Source organism: Marmota monax, unplaced genomic scaffold (assembly GCF_021218885.2).
Source record: "Marmota monax isolate L192 unplaced genomic scaffold, Marmota_monax_Labrador192_F-V1.1 WCK01_AAM20220418_F8-fsc00070, whole genome shotgun sequence".
Classification (NCBI taxonomy): Eukaryota; Metazoa; Chordata; class Mammalia; order Rodentia; family Sciuridae; genus Marmota; species Marmota monax.
The window spans coordinates 222398-243462 of record NW_026692116.1 but is presented as its reverse complement, the minus strand read 5'-3'; the positions used below and the strand labels follow the sequence as shown (position 1 = coordinate 243462).

The following is a 21065-nucleotide window of genomic DNA, read 5'->3' as shown; positions in this document are numbered from 1 at the left end:
CACCCAATCCTCTACATGGTATTTAGCCATTTCTAAAATCCCTTGTGCATGTTCTCAGACCGTATCCACAGCTAAACTTGCTAGTGCCACCTTCTCATGTGTTGGGCTGAGTTTGAACAATCCAGAATAAACCAGTCCTTTGGGAAACTCTCCTGTTGTGGAGTAGAAGTTAGGGTTGGGAAACCATTAAAAATATAAAGAAATGTAGCCGACCTCTGTCCCAGAGAACTGGAAATAATGTAAGGAAACAGGTTAGTTGAGGAGACAGTTGCACGGTCTCCTTCTGGACTCCTCAGTCTCAGATTACATTCTGTCACAGAAGTATACATCCTTCAGAGGGAGGAACTAAGAACATATAACCAAGCTGCCTAATCCCAGTGAGAGCCCTCTGTGAAGCAAAGCCTCACTCAAGGGGGACTTAGGAAGGTTCTAAGGCAGGTTCTCTGCCTCAAAGTGAGATCAAGAGCTGCCTCCTTTCTGGAGAGAGGAAGTGGGCAGCAGCTCTAAACCCTGGAACATGGCACAACTACACAGGCTTGTAGGTCATGGTCATGAAAGTGAACAGGCACCTGCTTCTCATAAACAACCATGTCATTTCAAGCTGATTGGTGTCATTGCTTCTATCATATCCTTTGCAAATTCTTCAAGCCTTTCTTGTTTTTTTACAGAGAGCAATGATTCCTGGGCTAAATCATCTGTTATTAAGGTGATCACTTCGGATCAGGCCAATTCATCTGCTCATTGACCACCTCATTGCTGTAGTTTAAATCGGTTTTTAACAGCTATAGCACAGCACTTATTCTGTGCAATGGACTGACTGTTTATGTTGCCCCAAATGCACATGTTGAAACCTGATCCCCAGTGTGATGGTACTAGGAAGGGAGGCCATGGGAAGTGTTCAGACCATGAGTGTGGAGTAATCAAGAATGAGATTTAGTGTCCTCCTGAAGGCACTAACTCTATACCCAAGACAATAGAGTTCTTTCCTTCCACCGTATGAGGATGTAGCTAGGAGCCACCATCTGTGGACCTGAAGGTGGGCCCCATCAGACACTGCATCTGCCAATGAGTTGATCTTGAACTTCCCGGACTCTAGAACTATGAGAAAGAATTACCTATTGCACAAACAAACCCAGACACTCTATGGTATTTTGTTCTAGCCACCAGAAAGTAAGGACTAAGGTCCCTTGAAATAATTTAAAGTATATTTTCACATGGACAAAATAAGAATTTAGGCTTATCTTATTTGCTCACCAGGAAGACAAAAACCAAAAACATCTTTATTGTCTCCCACAACTGTACCAAATGAGTCTAGATTCTTTCTATACCGAGGGAATGAATATAATTTATCTTTCCAGAGTACACTTTCCTATGGGATCCGAGACATTCTGTGTGTATACAAGTTATTTATGAATATTATTGTTGCAAGCAGTCTCTTCCAATTGGAAGATTCTAGTTGAGAAATTGTGTCAAATCTTCCTCTCAGTGATTGCTTTTATGATTGTTGAGCAAATGCTTCGAATTCAGTACTTTCAGTTTCCTCTTCCTAGATTTTTGCATAGTTTGCTTTATTTAAACATTTCCTCATTGGGCCACTGGAAGAATTGGAATTCAGTACTTTCAGTTTCCTATTCCTAGTTTTTTTGCATAGTTTGCTTTCTTATTTAAACGTTTCCTCATTGGGTCACTGAAAGAAGTCTATAAAGTCCCAGGAAGTCAGCGCAGTAAGGTTATAAAGCAAAGTGACAGGTGAAACAGAAGGGAAGGAGCTCATCAGCACTCATCACCTCCTGAAAGCAGCCTTCTTCCCAAAGGATCCTTCTCTAAAGGATCCTTGCTCCAGGTGAGACTGGGACACAGTTTACGAGGTGAATTCATTCTTTCTGAAATGAGCATCTCCCAAGAGAGGCTGCTCCTAAGCCAGATGTGGGATAGGAGCTCACTTATAATCCTGGGGATATCAGGAGGCAGCTGTCCATTAAGTGCCCACTGCTCTTCCTGTGTTGAATCTGGCTCCAGCAAAAGTGGAGCCCACAGAGGGAACTGGGAAGGTTTTATGATTGTCATTTCTTTCTTGACACTTAAATTACCTAATAAAATTCAAATGAAATCTTGCTTTATTGATTATTTTCATAGCTCTAGGTAGATAAAATTTAACAACTTGGAATTTGCCTAAAAAGGCCATTGTCCCAAATTTGGGAACTTTTAAAATCTTGTGCAGACATTTTTTCTGGGCCAGTCACTGACTGGTTCTCATTTTGTGGTGTAATGCCCTATGCTGTATAATTGAATAGACTATCAGCTTGGTGGTAATCTCGGTGGGGAATTGTAAGAGGAAATGGGTTCTGATCAGAGAAAAATTAATGGCTTTTTTGTGGTGGGGCTGGGGGTAAGACTTGGGAAGCTAGACTGAGGCAGAACTGGCATCATATTGATTAAAATGGAACAAGTCAGAAGTAACCAACATTTTCAAGTTAAAGAATGAAAACTTGGGTGCTTATGCTAAATATTTGTTTGTATCTCAAAGAATTTACTCATTTCATTGCGAACTCTTTGAGTAACAGGGATTGTGATGCTGACAAAAAAATCAGTAAGTTAATTCATTAATAATGGAAAAAATTTAATTTCTAATATATTCTAGATGTATTAAAATTTATAAATACATTCTAGATGTATGTAATTTTTAATACATTCTCAGTGGTAAGATGAAGTGACATTTTTTCCAACTAAATCTTTTTGAAAACTCTGATTTCCCCTCTCCTTTTTTGGTACTGGGGATTGAATCTGGGAAGTTTTACCAGTGAGCTACATCCCCAGTCCTTCTTGACTTTTATTTTGAGACAGTGTCTCACTATGCTTAAAGCTCTGACTTATAGAACCGTGGTGTTTCACATAGTCCAAAAATAAACACATACTGAAAATTAATGAATACACCAACATATGAAGAAGGCCCAAATGAAACAGAAACAGTAATGAGTGAATCTGAGTGTGCTACAAATGAATTGAGCACACCTCAGAAAGTGAAAAGTGGAAGAAATTGTCTAAGCAACTTTGGAATATAGTGTTCTGACCATGTGCATAAGTCTAAAGACAAAAAAAGAACTGTCTGCTAAAAAATGTACTCTAGTTAGTAAATGTATTTTTTTGTAGAGTTCTGAATCAACTTTAAAATTACTTTCCGTGTGTGCTAGATTGGAGCAAATAGGTAAATTTATTGTGTATAAAGATAAGCAGCCCTCTCATAGTCAGAAAAATGAGTTAAAAATGAAGAAGGGGAAAGGTTGAATGAATTCAGTTCTCTTTCTCTTGGAGAAGAAATCTAAATAAAAACACATTATCCCCACATGAGCTTAAGAACTTAGGCTTCTTTCACCATTCTGAGACAGGAATTTGGGAATAAAGGGTGAGATACTGAGTCTCAAATGAACTACTGAGATGCGAAAAGTGCCCAGGAAAAATCATAACTCCTGAACACATGCCCTTGGCTCATGCCCTTGAGCCATGCTCTTGTGCCATGAGGGCAGAGAAAACTGGCACAAATGTATGTAGGTCACTCTGGTTTCAGCTCTAATCCAGTCTCTAGAACTGGGCCTCTAAAAATATTAGCACCCCACACCCACTAAAAATATTAGCACTCCCCTCTGGAGAGAGCCTTCACTCTCCCTTGAATGTGCATTCCTTCCTTTACCCCAAAGGCCTCTCTCTTGAGATTATCCCCATTCTCCCTTGAATATGGATCTACACTGGCAGGGACTGAAATAAATAGATAATTTTTTTCCCATTTAAAAATGTTTTAAATCCAACAAGATAGTAATTAAAATAATAAATGATAAATTAATAATAGATGTTAAAATATAATAAATACTAGCAAAATAACAATAATAAAAATGTAAAGGCAAAAGAATTAACTAGTCTTATATTTTTCTTCTCTAGAATTAAATCTTTTTAAGCTTGTGAACAAAATATAAAAGTAAAATAAGAGCAGGAGTGAGGGGGAAAGAGAGAGAGAGAGAGAGAGAGAGAGAGAGAGAGAGAGAGAGAGAGAGAGAGAGACTTTGATCCATTTGTTGGGTGCCCATATCTCACTTTATATCACCAATCTTTGTGTCTGAGGAAGTTAAGGCCACTTTATTAGGTCAGCAGTTTCAATTCCTTTCAGGATTTTAAAAATATCTGTTTCTGATACTGTTGTGCATACTTGACAGTTATGACGGAATATTCAGCTTTAAATATTGTATGGTTCTATTTTATAAGATGAGCCCAGGCAGAAATTGGATTTTTCTAGCTGCTCTTGCAACTGAGTTGTCCTGGTGATTATATTTATACATGAGATTTCATCAGAATTACTTTTATGTTACTCTGTAGGTCTTATCTAGAGAACTCTGAGCCATTATTCAAGCAGTATCTCTTTTCTGTTCCTGTTTACTCAGGATACCAGATGTGGTAGAAGTGAATCTTTGATCTTGCAGATGAATGCAGTGCTTTAGTATGTAGGAAACAAGGGGGAGGCAGGAATCTGAATCTCTGAATGACCATGTGAAGCAAAGCTTCCACTCATGTCTAAGGTGGAAGGGTTAAACATATCTTTCAAGTTGTATCAATAGCTCTTTAAGCAATCTGTGTCACCAAAGCCATAACCTTATTCTCTGTTTCTTCCTCCTATCAGAAAGAAGGAACTCCAACACAGCTGAGTACCTAGTAGTCTTGAAAGTCTCTTCCTGTGTGTGCAACAAAGACCAAGACTGGGGTCCCCAATGATTTTTCTACTTCATCCTCAGTAAGCCTGTTCCACTGGCTGCATTGGACCCAGGCTGTTTCCCAGCCTTTAGCTCCTACCATGGGGTATCTCCTGTTCTAAAATATATTTTCTCCAAAATCGTTTTGCAGAACTCCAATTTTTAGATCCAATAGAAATGTCTCTTCTGTGAAGCCAGCTATAATGCTTACAACTAAAACTATTACTTGGATAGAGACCATACCTTATTTGAATCAACATTTTAACATCCATTGCTTCTTGCTATATTTTACAATATTTTTTTCCTATCAAGATAGACTGGCTGAAGGAAGAAACTTGTTTTGTTCATCTTTAAGTATTCAATAGCAATAGGCCCCACATTGCTATTGACTGAATGATTATATGTCCTCTAAGTATTGAAGAAAAAATAGCATTGCTCATTTAAGAATAAAAAAAAAAACAAGTAAAGACAATTGATGAAAATTGACCAACTAATTTCACAAACAATAGTAAATTTTAACTGGGAAGTTAGGAAGTGCTAGAAATGAGCCATGAAACCACAAGTATTCCAATAAAAACACTATCTATAGCATTGCATAACATATTGAAGAAAATGAGGGGTTTTGAAAAATTCACTTTGAAATTTATTCTTGTACTGTATTCAAGCAATAGTTGTGAATAACTGTTATTTTAGCAATGTATTTTGATGATGCTATACAAATGGACATCTAGCTGTTGGTACTTAGTTTCTGTCATGTTATTGTCAAAGATTCCATTCTATTCAAATATGAAAATGGTGTGGATACTCTTGATGACTTTTCTAGCAACATAAAACTTTCTAGGCAAAGAAAAATATCCAATGAAACTAAGTTGACAGCAATTCTAATAACCCAGTGCCTAGTTATATGCATTCAGAAGGCAGCATGTATAGCAAAAGATGTAATGTAATGTAATATATAATCTTATATAATTTGATTACATATGATTTTTTTCCTATAGTTTAACATAGTGAAATGATTTAAATTACTACATTGTTTTCTGAATGATTGCTCATACTGAAACTTAAATACAAGAGGAAGTGCCTTAATTAAAGATCAAAAACAATAAGTAGAGATGATATTTGTAGCATTTGTCAGCATTTTTTTTTCTGTACTGGAGATTGAGCTCAGGAGCACTTAATCACTGAGCCACATTCCCAACCCTTTTTATTTTTTGAGATAGGGTCTCACTAAGTTGCTTAGGGACTTGCTTAATTGCTGAGGCTGACTTCAAACTTGTGATCTTTCTGTGTCAGTCTCCCAAGCCACTGGGATTACAGATGTGTACCACCACATCTGGTGCATTTGTTAGCTTTTAATTGTTCATGGTTCTGACTCTGTTAATTTTCAATAGATAATCACTTTGTGTGTGTGTGTGTGTGCTAAGAATTGAACCCAGAGCCTAACACTCTAGCCCTCTAACAATGAACCAACACCCACAGCCCCAGTAATCACTTTTGAATTAATATTTTGTCATGTTTACTTAAATAAAACATCCCAAATATATAAATTCCAGGTTCCCGTTGTCTAGATTTACTCTAGTGAAAAAATTGGTAGAATAAGCTTGGAAATAATAGGAGTGAATTTGGAATATAAAGTTGGAGACAACATACACATGTATGATTTTAGTCTTAATGAAAAGTGCTGATAACACTAGATAATAATAACAAGAAGAGAGAGAGAGAGCGAGTGAGCAAGAGATGAGCAAGTAAAAATTTAAAACATCAATCTTTACCCTACTAAAAAAGTACCACTGAGGTAGGATGTTGAAATGCTCTAGTCTTTGGTCACTGTGGTGACATTCCTGCCTGCTGTTCTATATCTATTGTGGAGGTGAAGGACCCCTAGGGGAGGAGGGACACACCCAGGGTGTTGAAATCAAAGTCCAGGTGTGCAGCAACAGAGGATGTTTCACTTGGCTTCAGCCATTCACTCCAATTTCCATTTTGGTTAAAATGCAATGAAAAGCCCCCCAAATAGTTGAATCCTTGAAAAAAATCACATACTTTTGATTTTGATTCTCTTCACCCTGACCTTAACTAGAGACCAAAATTCAGCACTCTGGTAGACAGGTGGCTGTGGAGTAGCTTCCTCCTGTCCACTCCCATTCTCTAATGTTTCCTGACTGTATTCTGTTGACCACTGGGAAAACAGTGAGAAAGATGATCTTTAAGAGAAAATACTGATCTTAAGAGATTGTAATTATCTGTCAGTCTTTTAATCAACAGTTGAACTAATTATTATTAAGGTTTGGATTATATGGTGTCCCCTAAAATCTCATGTATGAGATAAAACAAGAAAGGTTAGAGGTAAATGATTGGGTTATGAGAGCTCTAACCTAATTAGTGCATTAATACAATTGAATGGATTAACTGAGTGGTATCTGTACGCAGGTAGGGTGTGGCTGGAGAAGACAGGTCACTTGGGACGTGCCTGTGGGTTTGTTGGTGGTGAGCAGAGGTTGCTCTTTGCTACCTGGTATCCTGACCTGAGCTGCTTTCCTCCTCACACCTTTCTGCTATGATGTTCTGTTCCAGATGTCTATGGACTGAGACCTTTTGAAATTGTGAATGTCAAACAAACTTTTCCTCCTCTAAAGTTGTTTTTGTCATGTCTTTTGGTCACAGTGGTGAAAAAGCTGATGAAAACAATTACTAAATGGTTTAAACCTGTGGTTTCTCTCAATGTGTCATCCAAGCAACCAGACACAAAAATTACTTTCACTTTCAAGTTCAGTTTTTCACTCTGTTTTCCTTTGTGAGAATGAAAAAAAAATCCTCAGTATGTTTTCATCTTCTATAAAATAACATCAGAAAATTGGGTGGAGGAAAGAGAACAAGATGAGTGAACAACAATTGGCAGCTTTTTTGGATCACACTGCCCTGCACAGAGATAGAGCAGAAATGCTTATTCAAGGACTTTCTTTTAGTCTTTAGCTTAAGTTCCTTAATTTCTGACTTAAAGTGGCATATGAGAAGGGAAGTGAGGGAGAAGACAGTCTGATGGCCTGGATTGCAGGGTGCAGTTGTTAGCTTTAGTTGTTATTAGTCTAAAAGCTAGTCTCACTGCTAGTTTGGAAGTAACAGTGAGATGGGAGGCTCCTCCCCTAAGATCAGGAACAAAACAAGGATGCTCTCTTTTTTCACTTTTTTCCAACATAGTACTGGGAAGAACTAGCTAGAGAAAATAAGCAAGAAAAAGAAAGAAAAGACATCCAAATTGGAAAGGAAAAATTAAACTTTTCTGTTCCTAAGTAATGAGATGTAGAAAACTCTGTTAATTTCATAAAAATTTCTGCAAAGTGGCAGGCTATAAAATCAACACTCAAATATTAGATGCACTCCTATATATTAACAATGAATATTCTGCACAAGGAAATTTTAGAAATACAATTTCATTTACAATGGCTTAAAAAATTGAAATAAAAAACACAACGAAATATTACTGAAAGAAATAAAAGAAGACATAAGATAAATAGGCAACCTAGAGAATGGGAAACAATATTTGTAAATCGTATATCTAATTAAGGATTAATATTCAAACTATATAGTGAACTTCTAAATCCAGCAGTGCAAAACTAACCTGAAGCAAGAATGGCAGTGTATTTGAATTAACATTTCTCCAAAGACAATATACAAATATACAATGAGAACATGAAAAGATACCCAGCATTACAAATTATTATGAAAACATAAATCAATACTACCATGAGAAACCACTTTATACTCAGTAGGAAGGTTATTGACATTGAATATAAGGATTAGGGATGTAGCTCAATGATAGAGCACTTGCCTATCATGAATGAGGTCCTGGGTACAATCCCCACCCCCCACCCCTCACCCCGCAAATGAAATAAGTAAATTAATAATAAAAGTTAATAAAGGGAGACAAACACACATATACACAATAACCAGTGTTGAGAGGAATATGGAGAAACTGAAATGCTTCTGAGCTCTTGGTGGGAATGTGAAAGGGTATAACTGCTGTGAATAATGATAATGATGGTTCCTTAGAAAATTAAAAAATGTAATTATCATATAATTCATCAATTCCACTTGTGACTATATTCCCACAAGTATTGAAAGCAGGGTCTCAAGGAGACATTTGTTCACCAATGTTCAGAGCAGAATTATTTGTAATGTGTAAAACACAGAAGCCACTAGTTATTCATAATTATGCATGAATTAATAAGCAAATCATGGTATATGTATTTGATAGAATATTATTTAGTCTTTTAAATGAAGAATATTCTGACATATATTACAAATATGAATAAAGGCTGAGGTCATTGTGCCAAGTGGCTTATTTGCCAGTCACAAAAAGATAGTTGGTGATTCCTTATTTGAACTATTTTGAAACTTCAAGTATTATAAAATCATATAGACAGAAAATAGAATGTAGTAGCCTAGGGATGGGTAATAGAGATGTGGGATTATATTGTTTAATGGATACAGAGTATTAGTTGTGCAAAATGAAAACCATCTTGTAGATGCATAGTGGTTTTGGTGCAAAAAACGGCATAAAGATATTTGAAACCACTGAGCTGTACATTTAACAAGGTTTTATGTTGTTAATTGAGAAAATGGAAAAAAGGAAAATTTTAGTTTTCCTCAAGGACCTTCCTGATCAAATAGCATCCCTCACAAAGATGGTGGTTTGCAAATACAGAGAAAAAAGAGTTTGTCCCTAGTATTTTATCACAATTATCATTGGAAAAGATTGTTTCTTATTTATACTGGTGGAAAAATTAAGTACCTACATCTATTCCCTTTAGGTCAAATAATAGCTCTGTAGTCAAAACTGAGGTTTTTCTTTTTCTTTTCCATAGATTTATTTTCTTTAGGTATATCAGGATTAATCTAAGGTAATCCAATGTGTATCAATGTGTATGTACCCCATGTGTGGTGACTTTTTTACACACATTGATTCTTTTTGGGGGGTGGGAATGGAGAATCAAATTCAGGGGCACTCACTCAACCACTGAACCACATCCCCTCCCTTTCTTATATTTTATTTAGAGGCAGGGTCTCACGGAATTGCTTAGTACCTTGGTGTTGCTGAAGTTGGCTTTGAACTCATGATCCTCCTGCCTCAGCCTACCAAGCTACTGGGATTACAGGTGTGTGCCACCATGCCTGGCCACACATTGATTCTTAAGTTTGGGAATCTGGGTTTTACAACCACTCTGAGTGATACTCTTCTGTCTTACATTTTGAAAAGGACTTTCTGAGCACGAGTGAAAAACATTATTCTGATAATGTGAAGCTACAATTTGTGATTCTTTAATAATAATAGAGGCATGACAGGCCTGGTTTTTATAAATAAATTCTGCTATCAAATTCATATCATTTTGCAGTCCCCTTAATCTGCTCCTTGAAAAAAGGAAAGCAAATCCAGAATTCTAATGTGGCCAAAAGGAGTTCTTATTTTCCATATTCATAGAGCCTAAAGGTTCTAACAAAATAAACATAAACAAAAACAATGTTTTCAGCCTACTAATGTCTCATTCCAATGAAAAATTTATTTTACACTGTATGACTCTTTAACTTGCATTTACAGAATATTTTGAAATACATTATCTGGTAGACCAATCTTCATGGTAGTTTTTGCAGATTCATCTTTTTAAAAATTAATTAATTAATTAAATTTACAATAGAATGCATTTTGACATATTGTGCACAAATGAAGATTAATTTTATCAAAACCATCAATCTGTTGATTAAATAATGTTACAATAAAGGTTACATCATTCCATTTAAATCTCAAAACAAACTTGAGGTAGGAAGAATTTTTTTTTAACCTGTAACCCTCATAAAATGACGAATGTGTTTTGTTTTCATTCCTTGACACCCAGCTAGCTTAAGCTCTTTGCTCAAGTTACATGGGTAGATGTGTTAGTCAGCTTTCCAGTACTATAACACAGATCTGAGATGATCAGCACACAAGAGAAAAGGTTTCTTTTGGCTCACAGTTTTGGAGCTTCCAGTCAATGTCAATTGGTTTCATTTATTTGGGTCTATGATGACACTAGCATAACACATCATAGCAAGAGTGTGTGGCAGAGCAATACTATCCTCCTTGTGGCCAAGAAGCAGTAGAGAAAAAAGAGGAAGTGGCTGAAATCTGCAGTTATTTTCAAAAGCACACCCCCAGTGACTTGAAGACCTACCATGAGGCATCACATGTTCAAGGTTCTACCGTCTCCCCACAGTGCTACCTTGGGGACTAAGCTTTAACACATGGGCCTTTGAGGCACATTCAACATACAAACTGTAGCGGTAGTAAACTGTAGAGCTGAAAAATTTTGAAAGTCATAGATACATGCTAAATATTTAGCATTTAAAATATAAATATATTTGAGTGACTTCAACAGAATGTTCTTACATATTATTACAATAAAAAATTGGATATATCATAGAAAGCCACTGATATACAAAGCTAAATAAATGCTTGCCAAAAGATTCATACAATAATAGTACTTTTCATGCTTAATAAGCTCTAATTAAATCTTTGTTTTAAAAAAAATAATTCTGAATTATAGAGAAAGTTTAAGACTACATGAAAGTTCAGATATTTCTTCTCTTAGATTCATTCCTGGTGATATTTTGGACATCATTTATGTACTTTTGTTTTACAAATGGAAGCACAGTTTTTCTATTTTCATTCCTATTCCAATTTTTAGTTGACAAAATAGCAGAGAACAAGACCTCTCATGTGTGCAGGCCTGACTCTTTGTGGTATGCAGGCCTGACTCTACAGGAATAAGTGGAGTCCATTCCATCACCCTAATGTATCAGAGCATCATGCTGTTGGTAAAGGAGTGTCAATGGAAAGCCCCTGTATGTTACTGATTAAGGAGCACAGGAAGCAGTGTTGTTGAGAAAGATCATTCTGCCAGATGAGTGGTCACAAAGCACGGTGTAGGGAAGTGACATTCCTGGCTTCAAACGTTGGGACTCCCACTATTCACTAGATATGATGAAGCAAACTCCTCAGTCTTTCTGAACTTCATCTTGTACATATGCAAAGTGAGTATAAATAGCGTTAACTTTCAAAATTCCTGTAAACATCAATGAACTCAGGCATGTAACACATATGTGACAGCTTTGTATAGACTGTCAATGCATGATAAACATTGCTTGAATTTTATTTTTATTATGGAAGTAAAACCTTGGACTGGTACCTAACTACTTCATTACTTCAGATTTTTTCATTCATTACTTTTAACTTCAGATTTCTAGTAGAGGAAGCCCTATGCAAATGATATCCTACATTTTGTGCCATAGAAAAATATGGAAATCCTCTGAGCTCCCTCCTGTCATAACATGTTTGATTAAACTTCAGGGGTTGGGGGAACTAATTTGTGATCTTATTTCTACAGTGAGGCCCTTTTATTTTTGTAGATCACCATGACGTCTGGACCAATTATGTTGGTCCCAGTGTGTCTGGTAGAAAACAACAATGAGCAGCTAAGGGTGAACCAGAAAGCCTTGAAGATTCTTCGCAAGATTTCTCAGCCTGTGGTGGTTGTGGCTATTGTAGGGCCTTATCGCACAGGAAAGTCCTACTTGATGAACCGTCTTGCTGGAGAAAACCTTGGTGAGTGAGGTCCCTCGGCAGGGCTGTTTACTTCAATCTAGCTCTATCTCAGTTTGTCACTGCATCTTCAGGGTAATAAGGAGGGAGATTCTGAATCTCCTCTCCAACAAATCTAATTCTTTCCAGCAAAAGTGCAGCCTTGTCAATGTGTCCAATGCTGTGATTTACATCTGTCATTTCAGCTTCCTGTAAAAGGGATATCCTTCATTTCTAGCAGCTTAGGACCTGAGCTCTTACAATGACCTTCACCCACCAGTGGTTTTCCTTTTTCCACTATCTTATTCTTATTAACTTGATGCTCTCTCTGAATTCTGTATCTCATTATGGCTGCCATATCACTGTTTTTTTTTAAACTCTATCTCAAGCAAAATTATATTGTCTCAATTTCCTTTTTATACTTTCTTCCCACTTTTCAATCAACTCCTCTCTTTTCTTAAAACCCAACATTCCACTGAATTGCTCTTTCTCTTTCAATATATACCAATGACCCTGTCTTTTCTGATACAAATTATGTTTCTTTTTATCCATCCCAGACCCTTGCTTAGCATCACTTCTCCTGTTTCACCAGCTTGCTCCTAAAAACACTTTCCTTTCTTATTATCTCTATACCACACACTCTTGGTTTCTTTCTATCTCTGAGTCTCCATCTCCATCTTTTCAAGGTACTCACAGGCTTTAGCCTCAGAAGGGCAGGTATTTCAGCCTCATTCAGTCCTATTGTATCTCCTGGAGCTTTAACTTATCTATAGTACCTGGAAAATAATAGTTACTTAATAAGTAATTGTTGACTAAATTTCTTTGTTTATTCCTCAGATGATTAAAAGGACTTGATCTAATTACAATACCATCACTAGCTTAACTTCCTTTTGAAGTCAGGGTGGTTGGACAGCTAAGAATCAAAGCATCTTTGTGTGTAGTGTAACTTCTTTCATCCAGTGCACTGGTGGGCCACACCAACAGGAAGGCACATTTTCTTACAATGGGAAGAGGAATTAGAAATTATGAATAAACCAAACTTTAAAATGTGGGAGAAGCTGACCGAGAAAAATATGAGGTGTTTATGTGACACTAAGTTGGATTTCCTCAAAGAACAGAGAAGCATCATCTTTTTTTTTTCATTGCAATAAGTATTATCATTGTAAAATAAAATATAAATATACTATATGCAACAACATATCAACACCCACTAAAAACAAATATTCACACACACATATACTTATAGATATACATGCTTATACTTTATAAATATATGAAATGTACACGTAAATATACAAAATCAGAGAAGTAGTATCTCGTATCACCAGCTCTTACGATCCTACAAGTGCAATTCTGAAGTTCAGGAGGTTCCTGAATATCTGCTGGGAGTGTAAGTAGCTCTCTGCTCTTCACTTGCAGGCTTTCCTCTGGGATCCACAGTGCAATCTGAAACCAAGGGCATCTGGATGTGGTGTATGCCCCACCCCAACAAGCCAAACCACAGTCTGGTTCTTTTGGACACTGAAGGCCTGGGAGATGTGCAAAAGGTGAGGAAGAAGCTCAGACAGATCTTTTTTATTCTGGTATTTTTTCTTAGCTTTCCATGATACTTTTTATTTCAACTTCTGTATTTCATTCCTGAAATCCCCAAATGCTACTCTATGGAATGAGACTTTCTTCGATCTCTTTGAATTTATACCATATAATGTGATATGTTAGGTAAAATTGTATTCCTGAGAAGTGAATTGAACAGTTTCATCCATTTTAGTAAGCCTTTATGGAGAAGCTGAGATATAGGGTCTTGGGCAAGTACTGTTGATGAGGTAAAGGTCCTGCTCTCTCAGAGCCTTCAACTCTGTTGAGGAGATGGTGTGTATAAGTCAGCTAGAATACCATGTGATCACTGCTTGGGTGTGAGTGAACCAGGTGAATTTCCTAGAAAGCAGACTAAGAGACAGACACCAACAGGCAGGAGGTCTTTTAATTCAGGTTTTAGTTTGCCTATTTTTACGTTAGAGTGAAATTAAGACACCATGTCTATTTCTGTATCTGTCTCTCCCTCTTTTCCTCCTTCTCTATTTAGAGATTAAATTGGAAACAAGATCTATATTTCTGTAGGATTCATTTCCTCCCAAGATTAAGCAGATATTCTGTCCTTACTTATAAAACAACATACCAAAGATACGGTCTTGGTGCCAAAACCTATTGTTGTTTCTCCAAGTCCAACTTGTTCTGATCTCAATTTACTGAGAATTTGGGAAATGCAGTATATTCATAATATTTTTTCTTTTTCCAAATTCCCATATTCTGGATTTGAGTTTCAGGATTTTCATTTCCTCAAGCAGGTAATAAAACATATCAGAGTTTTACTACAACTGACTGCTGGCTTCTTCAGTGATTCAGTCAACACAAAAGCAGCTTTTCCTCTTCAAGGCTCTCACCATCTCTCCACAGAGCTAGCTTTGAAGCCACATCTTCTGTATCTACCCTTGGCTCTGAGCCAGTCAGACCTAAGAACTCTATGCTTATTTAATTCTAATATTGATTTGACTTCTGCAAGTATTTCTATTTGCATACCCTTTTGTTAAGTCCACATTTTACAAAAACTTCAGCACTCAGATGTAATTTCCATTTATATTCTATGTCACATACAGTCATTTCCTACTTTCAGTAGCTTTTGTTCTCATTGACACATTCATTATTTTTATTCAATATAATAGCCGTCCCTTTTACTTTAGATCCATTACTAATATGTAAACCCTTTAAATATGTTATTATCCTTGTTGCCTCTATTTTCAAATTAATGTGTTATTAGATAATCACATAGATTGTAAAAATTGCTGTGCTTAACTATGTTTTTCACCAAATAAACAAGGTGAGCAACATTTTTTAGTAGCCCACACATATGTATGCTCTGTGGATTTGACTTAAATGCTCAGTGGTGATTAGCACAGCATGGATTATGTGGCCCTCTTATTGTTAAGTGAGACATGGTCTCTTACTACTAAGCAACTAGTTGCATATTGGACCCTGTTTTTTCAACCTGTATTTTCTTATTTCATCTCATTCAGAAAAAGAAGGATCATTTGAAGAAAGTATTGTTAGAATCCTTCCATAGATGAGGAAACAGGGGTCACAAGAAATTTCATTGCTAAAGTTGAGATTTAATTTTGTTTTCATGTTTTTTTTCTTTGTGTCAACACTATGCTGTCTGTAATAACAAATGAAAAGTAACTGAACAACAACAACAACAACAACAACAACAACAAAACCTGAATGAACATTGAAGGAAAAGATCATTCAGTGCTTGTTTTAACATGTTTTCCAGGGTGACCCTAAGAATGACACATGGATCTTTGCCCTGGCTGTGCTTCTGAGCAGCATGTTGGTGTACAACAGCATGGGCACCATCAACAATGATGCCTTGGAGAAGATGCAGTATCCTTTTGTAGTTTATTGAGAAATTGTGGAGGGAATGGAGACCAAGCTGAATCCTTCCCCCAGTGGCTGAGTTGCCTTTGGTAGGACAGAGAGGACCCAGGGGAAGGGAGAGCATTCGTAATAATTTTTTAAGGGGAACAAGGAAATTGTGCCTGGCCGCTCCTTTTCCTTAACCAAGTCCTAGTTATGTGACAGAACTCACAGAACTAATCAGGGTGAAGTTTTCCCAGAGACTTGATGGAGTAGAAGATTCCACAGAATTTGTGAGTTTCTTTCCAGACTTTGTTTGGACTGTACGGGATTTCACTCTGGAGCTGAGCCTACATGGTCACCCCATCACAGAAGACGAGTACCTGGAGAATGCCTTGAGTATGATTCCAGGTATATGAGCATGATCTGGGTGGGGAGCTGACTAGTAAGGGTTGATATTTGGTGAACATTGTCCATCATCTCTGGGGTTGCATTGTACTTCAGACTAGCTCAGGTCTACAGAAATGACTGGGTTTTGGGTTATTACTCTTTGATAAGTTTTAATGACTAGAGTTAACTCACCCAGTGACAGTAGGGCATGAATGTGTACAAAGTTATTCCAAACCAATTTTCACTTAAAATAATTTGTACTTTAGCATTTAGCTTATGTCAGGCACTAAACCTTTCCAGATACCTGACATTGCTCTTTCTTATGCTTCTCCTTTTTTTTTTTTTGGAAAAACAATGAGAAAAACAATGTACTAGTTAATTGTTAGTCATAGAATTACAAGGCAGAACCTACTTTGTTCAGTTTTATTTATTCTCCTTTCAGACATTGTTTTAGTCAGCTTTTTCACTGCAGTGACTAAAGGTCCTGACCAGAACAACTCTAAATGAGGAAAAGTTTATTTGAGGACTCACGGTTTCAGAGGTCTAAGTCTATAGAAGGTCAGCTTCATTCCTCGGGGCTTGAGGTGAAGCAGAACATCATGGCAGAAGAGTGTGGAAGAGGGAAACAGCTTACATGATGATCAGGAAGCTGAGAGAGAGACTCTACTTGCCAGATACAAATATATACCCCAAAGCCACGCCCCCAATGCCTACTTCCTCCAGCTGTGCACCACCTGCCTTCAGCCACATAACGTCTGCCTCAACTCCATTAGGTGATTAAATCACTGATAGATTAAGGCTCTTGTAAACCAATCATTTCTCTTCTGAACCTTATTGCATTGTCTCACTCATGAATTTTTGGGGGACACCTCACATCCAAACCATAACAGAAATGTATTAACTTTTCAGAGAATGGCTAGTTATGTCTTCCATAAAAGCAACTTTACACTCCAAATAGGCCTCAACAGTCCCTTCCAAACTTTTTCAATACTTCTACTGTCTGCCAGAGCCTTCATTTGTGTTTCCCTACCATATCATTCTCTTCATATTAGCACCTATGATGATACTGTTCTCAGTTAATAAATTATTCTAATGTATTGCATTTAGGTGGGTGAGTGTCTGATAAAACCCATGAGTTTATTAAGTAGAGACAAATTATATAGCTTACATTTTGAGAGTTTATATTCTTTAGAGTTTATACCCAAACTACATAATCCTATTTGTTGTGTGAATAACAGTGATTACAGTTTTCCTTAACAATGTGTCATCTGTCTTATTTTAGTTATTGCTCTACTATCTTTATTTGTGGCTCCTCTTCATTCAGTTTTACAGTTGGACTTCCACTATCAGTACTATCAGACCAGAAATTGATATGTAACCATCTACCAATCAAATCACTCCTGAAAATCTTATAAGCCAGGTGCTAATCTTGGTTCAGTGGATACCAACCCAAGTTTTTTTTTTTTTTCCTGGGCACATGCCTCCCACAATTCATTTACAGAGATGCATCACTGACATGAGTTTGATTTGCACTAAGCCATTGAATGAATATATAAAATTGGATCTTTAAGAAGATTCCAATGAACAATAATTCCAAGTCATGATATGCTTGAGATGCCTTGTCCCTAGTTTGTGCTCAGAGTGACTCTGTTTTCCCTCTTCCTCAGGTGATAATGATAAAGCGAAAAATACTAACACATCAAGGGATTGTATTAGGCGTTTCTTTCCCAACCGGAAGTGTTTTGTCTTTGACCGGCCAAAATATGAAAAGGAGCTCCTAGCTCATATTGAGGACGTGTTGGAAAATCAACTAAATCCTGAATTCCAGGAACAATCAAAAAATTTCCGTTCTCACATCTTAACCCACGCAAAGATCAAGACCCTCAGGGAAGGAGTCAAAGTCACTGGGAATCGTGAGTTTACTTTTCTTAAATGATACTTCTGTGTGGTCTAATATTTGTTGAATCATAGTACGTGCTATTCAGTTTTTTATTTCTTTTTATACAGAAGCGTATAGACTATTTATCAATATTCATATACCACATGAAAATGTGTAAGTGTTCATTTACAAAATCCTATTATTTATTTTATTTTCCAAAACTTCAAACATCACTAGTATGGACATTTCCTACATATATGAAGGGACCCATCTTGGATGAAATAAAAGTGATAGGGTTAAAAACAGACTGCATTGTCTTTTCACGGGAGGTCCTGTGAAAAGGGAGACTATCTGGCAGTTTAAACCAGTCCAAAATAAATGTTAGCTTATGAGGCCCTGAAAATCCTTTGAATGCTTAATAATTAGAAATAAATGATTTTTGGATTCCCCTACCTCCTTAGTCTATCTGTTTATTCTACTTTTCTCTTCAGGTATGTTAAAAAAAAATAGTTTCTTTTTTTCCTGAACAACCATGATTATTTTATTTTATTTTTCAAAAGAGAAAGAAGAATCACAATATTATGGTATTTGTAAGTAATCACAATTCCTTACTAATGGGATATGGGCTTGAGAAACCTGCCTAGATCCTACCTCCTTTAGTCCCTTGTCCACATTGATTTTCATGGTTCAGTTGCTTTCATCACTGTAACCATTTAAAACTCAGCTTTGTAAAGATCTCAGACCATATCTTTAAAACTTTTTAGAACATTATAGTTAGTATAGTAGTTGGGTTCCTCCCAACAAAATCACACATGCATGGAGTTCAATTTCAGTTCATGTCTGCCCTTCTTCTCTTCCCTCCTCCCTTCCCCCATTATCCTTCCTCTTCTCCACTGATCTTCCTGTCACTCATCTATTTATTTATATTTGATTAATTCTTTCTATTTATATATAAAAGTGAGATTCCCTGTGGTATATTTATGAATGTACTTAGCATGATTTTAAAAAATTCATTCCACATTTCTCTATTTCCCATCTCTTTTCTATCCCTCTCAATTTCCTTCTTCTATTCCATGATCTTCTCTATATTTTTATATATTTAATCCTCCCTCTTTCATTTCTTTATTTTGCCCTAGCTTCCCCATATAAAAGAAAACATTTGACTCTTGATTTTATGAGACTGACTTATTTCAGTTAGCATGATGTTCTCCATTTCCATGAATTTACCAACAAATGATATAATTTTATTTATTTTTTTGTGGCTAAATACAACTCCATTGTATATATGGAGTTGTATTTAGCCACAATAGGTATATATACACCATAATTTCTTAACCCATTTATTAATTGAAGGATACCTGGTTTGATTCCATAATTTGGGTGTTGTGAATTTTGCTACTATAAATATTGAGGTGGCTGTATTGCTATAGTATGCTGATTTTAGTACTCTTGGATTAACACCAAGAAGTGGGATAACTGGATCATAATCATCTAAATCAGATTTTAGATGAAGGTTGGTATTCAATATTTTAAACTGTTAAGTCCCAGTGAGTAATAGAATGAAGAAAAGGTGTGAAATTGTATGTGCTGATAGAAAAAGTATGCAAGGCATGTGTTTGTTTATCTTTGTCCTTTGGACTGTTATTTAAAAATACCTTAAACTGGGAGTATGAAACAACATACATTTTTTTCTCCAGGTTTTGTAGGCTGGGAACTCCAAGATCAGGGTGCTAGCATGGTGGAGTCTGAGAACTCTTCCAGGTTGCAGACTGCTGAGTTCTTGCTGTGACCTCACATGGTAGAAGGGGCAATTTAGCTCTCTGGGGTCTCCTGTAACATATTAATTCTGTTCATGAGAACTGTTCCCCCATTGTCTCTAATCACTTCACAGAAGGCACCACCTCCTAGTTCCATCACTTTCATGGTGAGAATTAATAATCAGTCCATGGTGTTATGTGTGATTTTAAAAACATAGTCTCAGACTCTTGTATCCTATTAAGTGAGAACTTGACATGCATACCTATTCTCGGCCTTATTCAGGGCTGGGGAGTTTGGTGAAGACCTATGTGAATGCCATCAACAGCGGAATGGTGCCTTGTTTGGAGAATGCAGTGACCACTCTGGCCCAGCGTGAGAACTCAGCAGCTGTGCAGAAGGCAGCCGACCACTACAGTGAGCAGATGGCCCAGCGGGTGCAGTTCCCCACAGACACACTTCAGGAGCTGCTGGAGGTGCACGCAGCCTGTGAGAGGGAAGCCATCGAAGTCTTCATGGAGCACTCCTTCAAGGATGACAAGCTGGAGTTCCAGAAGAAGCTGATGGTAATTAACCTTAGCTTATACCTTTCCTGATCTTGTCCTGGAATAAGGTTGATAGTCTTTTTTTTTTTTTTTTTTGTGGTGCCAAGGATGAAATCCAGGGCCTTAAACATGATAGGCAATCACTCCACCACTGAGCCACATCCCAAACCCCTAGGCCTAACATTTTTCTTCCAGGGTTTGTATCCTTCTTATCTCAGAAATAACCTAGATTTTTGTGGGTAACAAGACTCTGCAGGCTACAAGTGCTCTCTTTATCTAAAAGGTGACACTTTGTTTTCTACTGCTGCAAAACAAATGATCATGTACTCAGCAGCCTAAAATAGCATGCATTCATTAGCTCACAGTAAGGTTAGATCCCAGCATAGGGTATGTGGGGGTTCTGCTCAGTGCCTCACAAGCTGAAAACAAGATATAAAATGGCTTAGTTCTCATCTGGACACCTGGGTACCCTTTTCATCTTCAACATACCAGTGATACATCCCATCTTTCCTTCCTTTCTAGTCTCTCTGTTTTCCCTTCTGCCACAGCTGGAAAAAACTGTTCTAATGTGCAGATGTGGTTAGATTCAATAGGGTACTGTTCATTTATTATATTTATCCTGTGTAATGCCACATATTGTAACCATAGGATTACTAACCATCGTATTCACAGACCCGGGGACAAGGCAGGAAGTGGACATGGAGGAGAGAACTCTCAGGTGACAACTTAGTTCGGCT

At 37.0% G+C, this 21065-nt stretch overlaps 1 protein-coding gene across 1 annotated transcript in view; it reads left to right on the top strand.

Annotated features, from left to right (window-relative positions):
• The first annotated feature begins 1680 nt into the window (after positions 1-1680).
• Positions 1681-21065, top strand: part of LOC124104412 (guanylate-binding protein 6) — a 30818-nt gene continuing 11433 nt past the window's right edge. The window contains exons 1-7 of the mRNA XM_046461368.2: positions 1681-1843; positions 12177-12372; positions 13768-13895; positions 15677-15786; positions 15974-16170; positions 17817-18062; positions 20069-20349. Of these exons, the coding sequence (XP_046317324.1) occupies positions 12183-12372; positions 13768-13895; positions 15677-15786; positions 15974-16170; positions 17817-18062; positions 20069-20349 (1152 nt within the window). The 5' untranslated portion in view covers positions 1681-1843; positions 12177-12182. The remainder of the gene's footprint in view (positions 1844-12176; positions 12373-13767; positions 13896-15676; positions 15787-15973; positions 16171-17816; positions 18063-20068; positions 20350-21065) is intronic.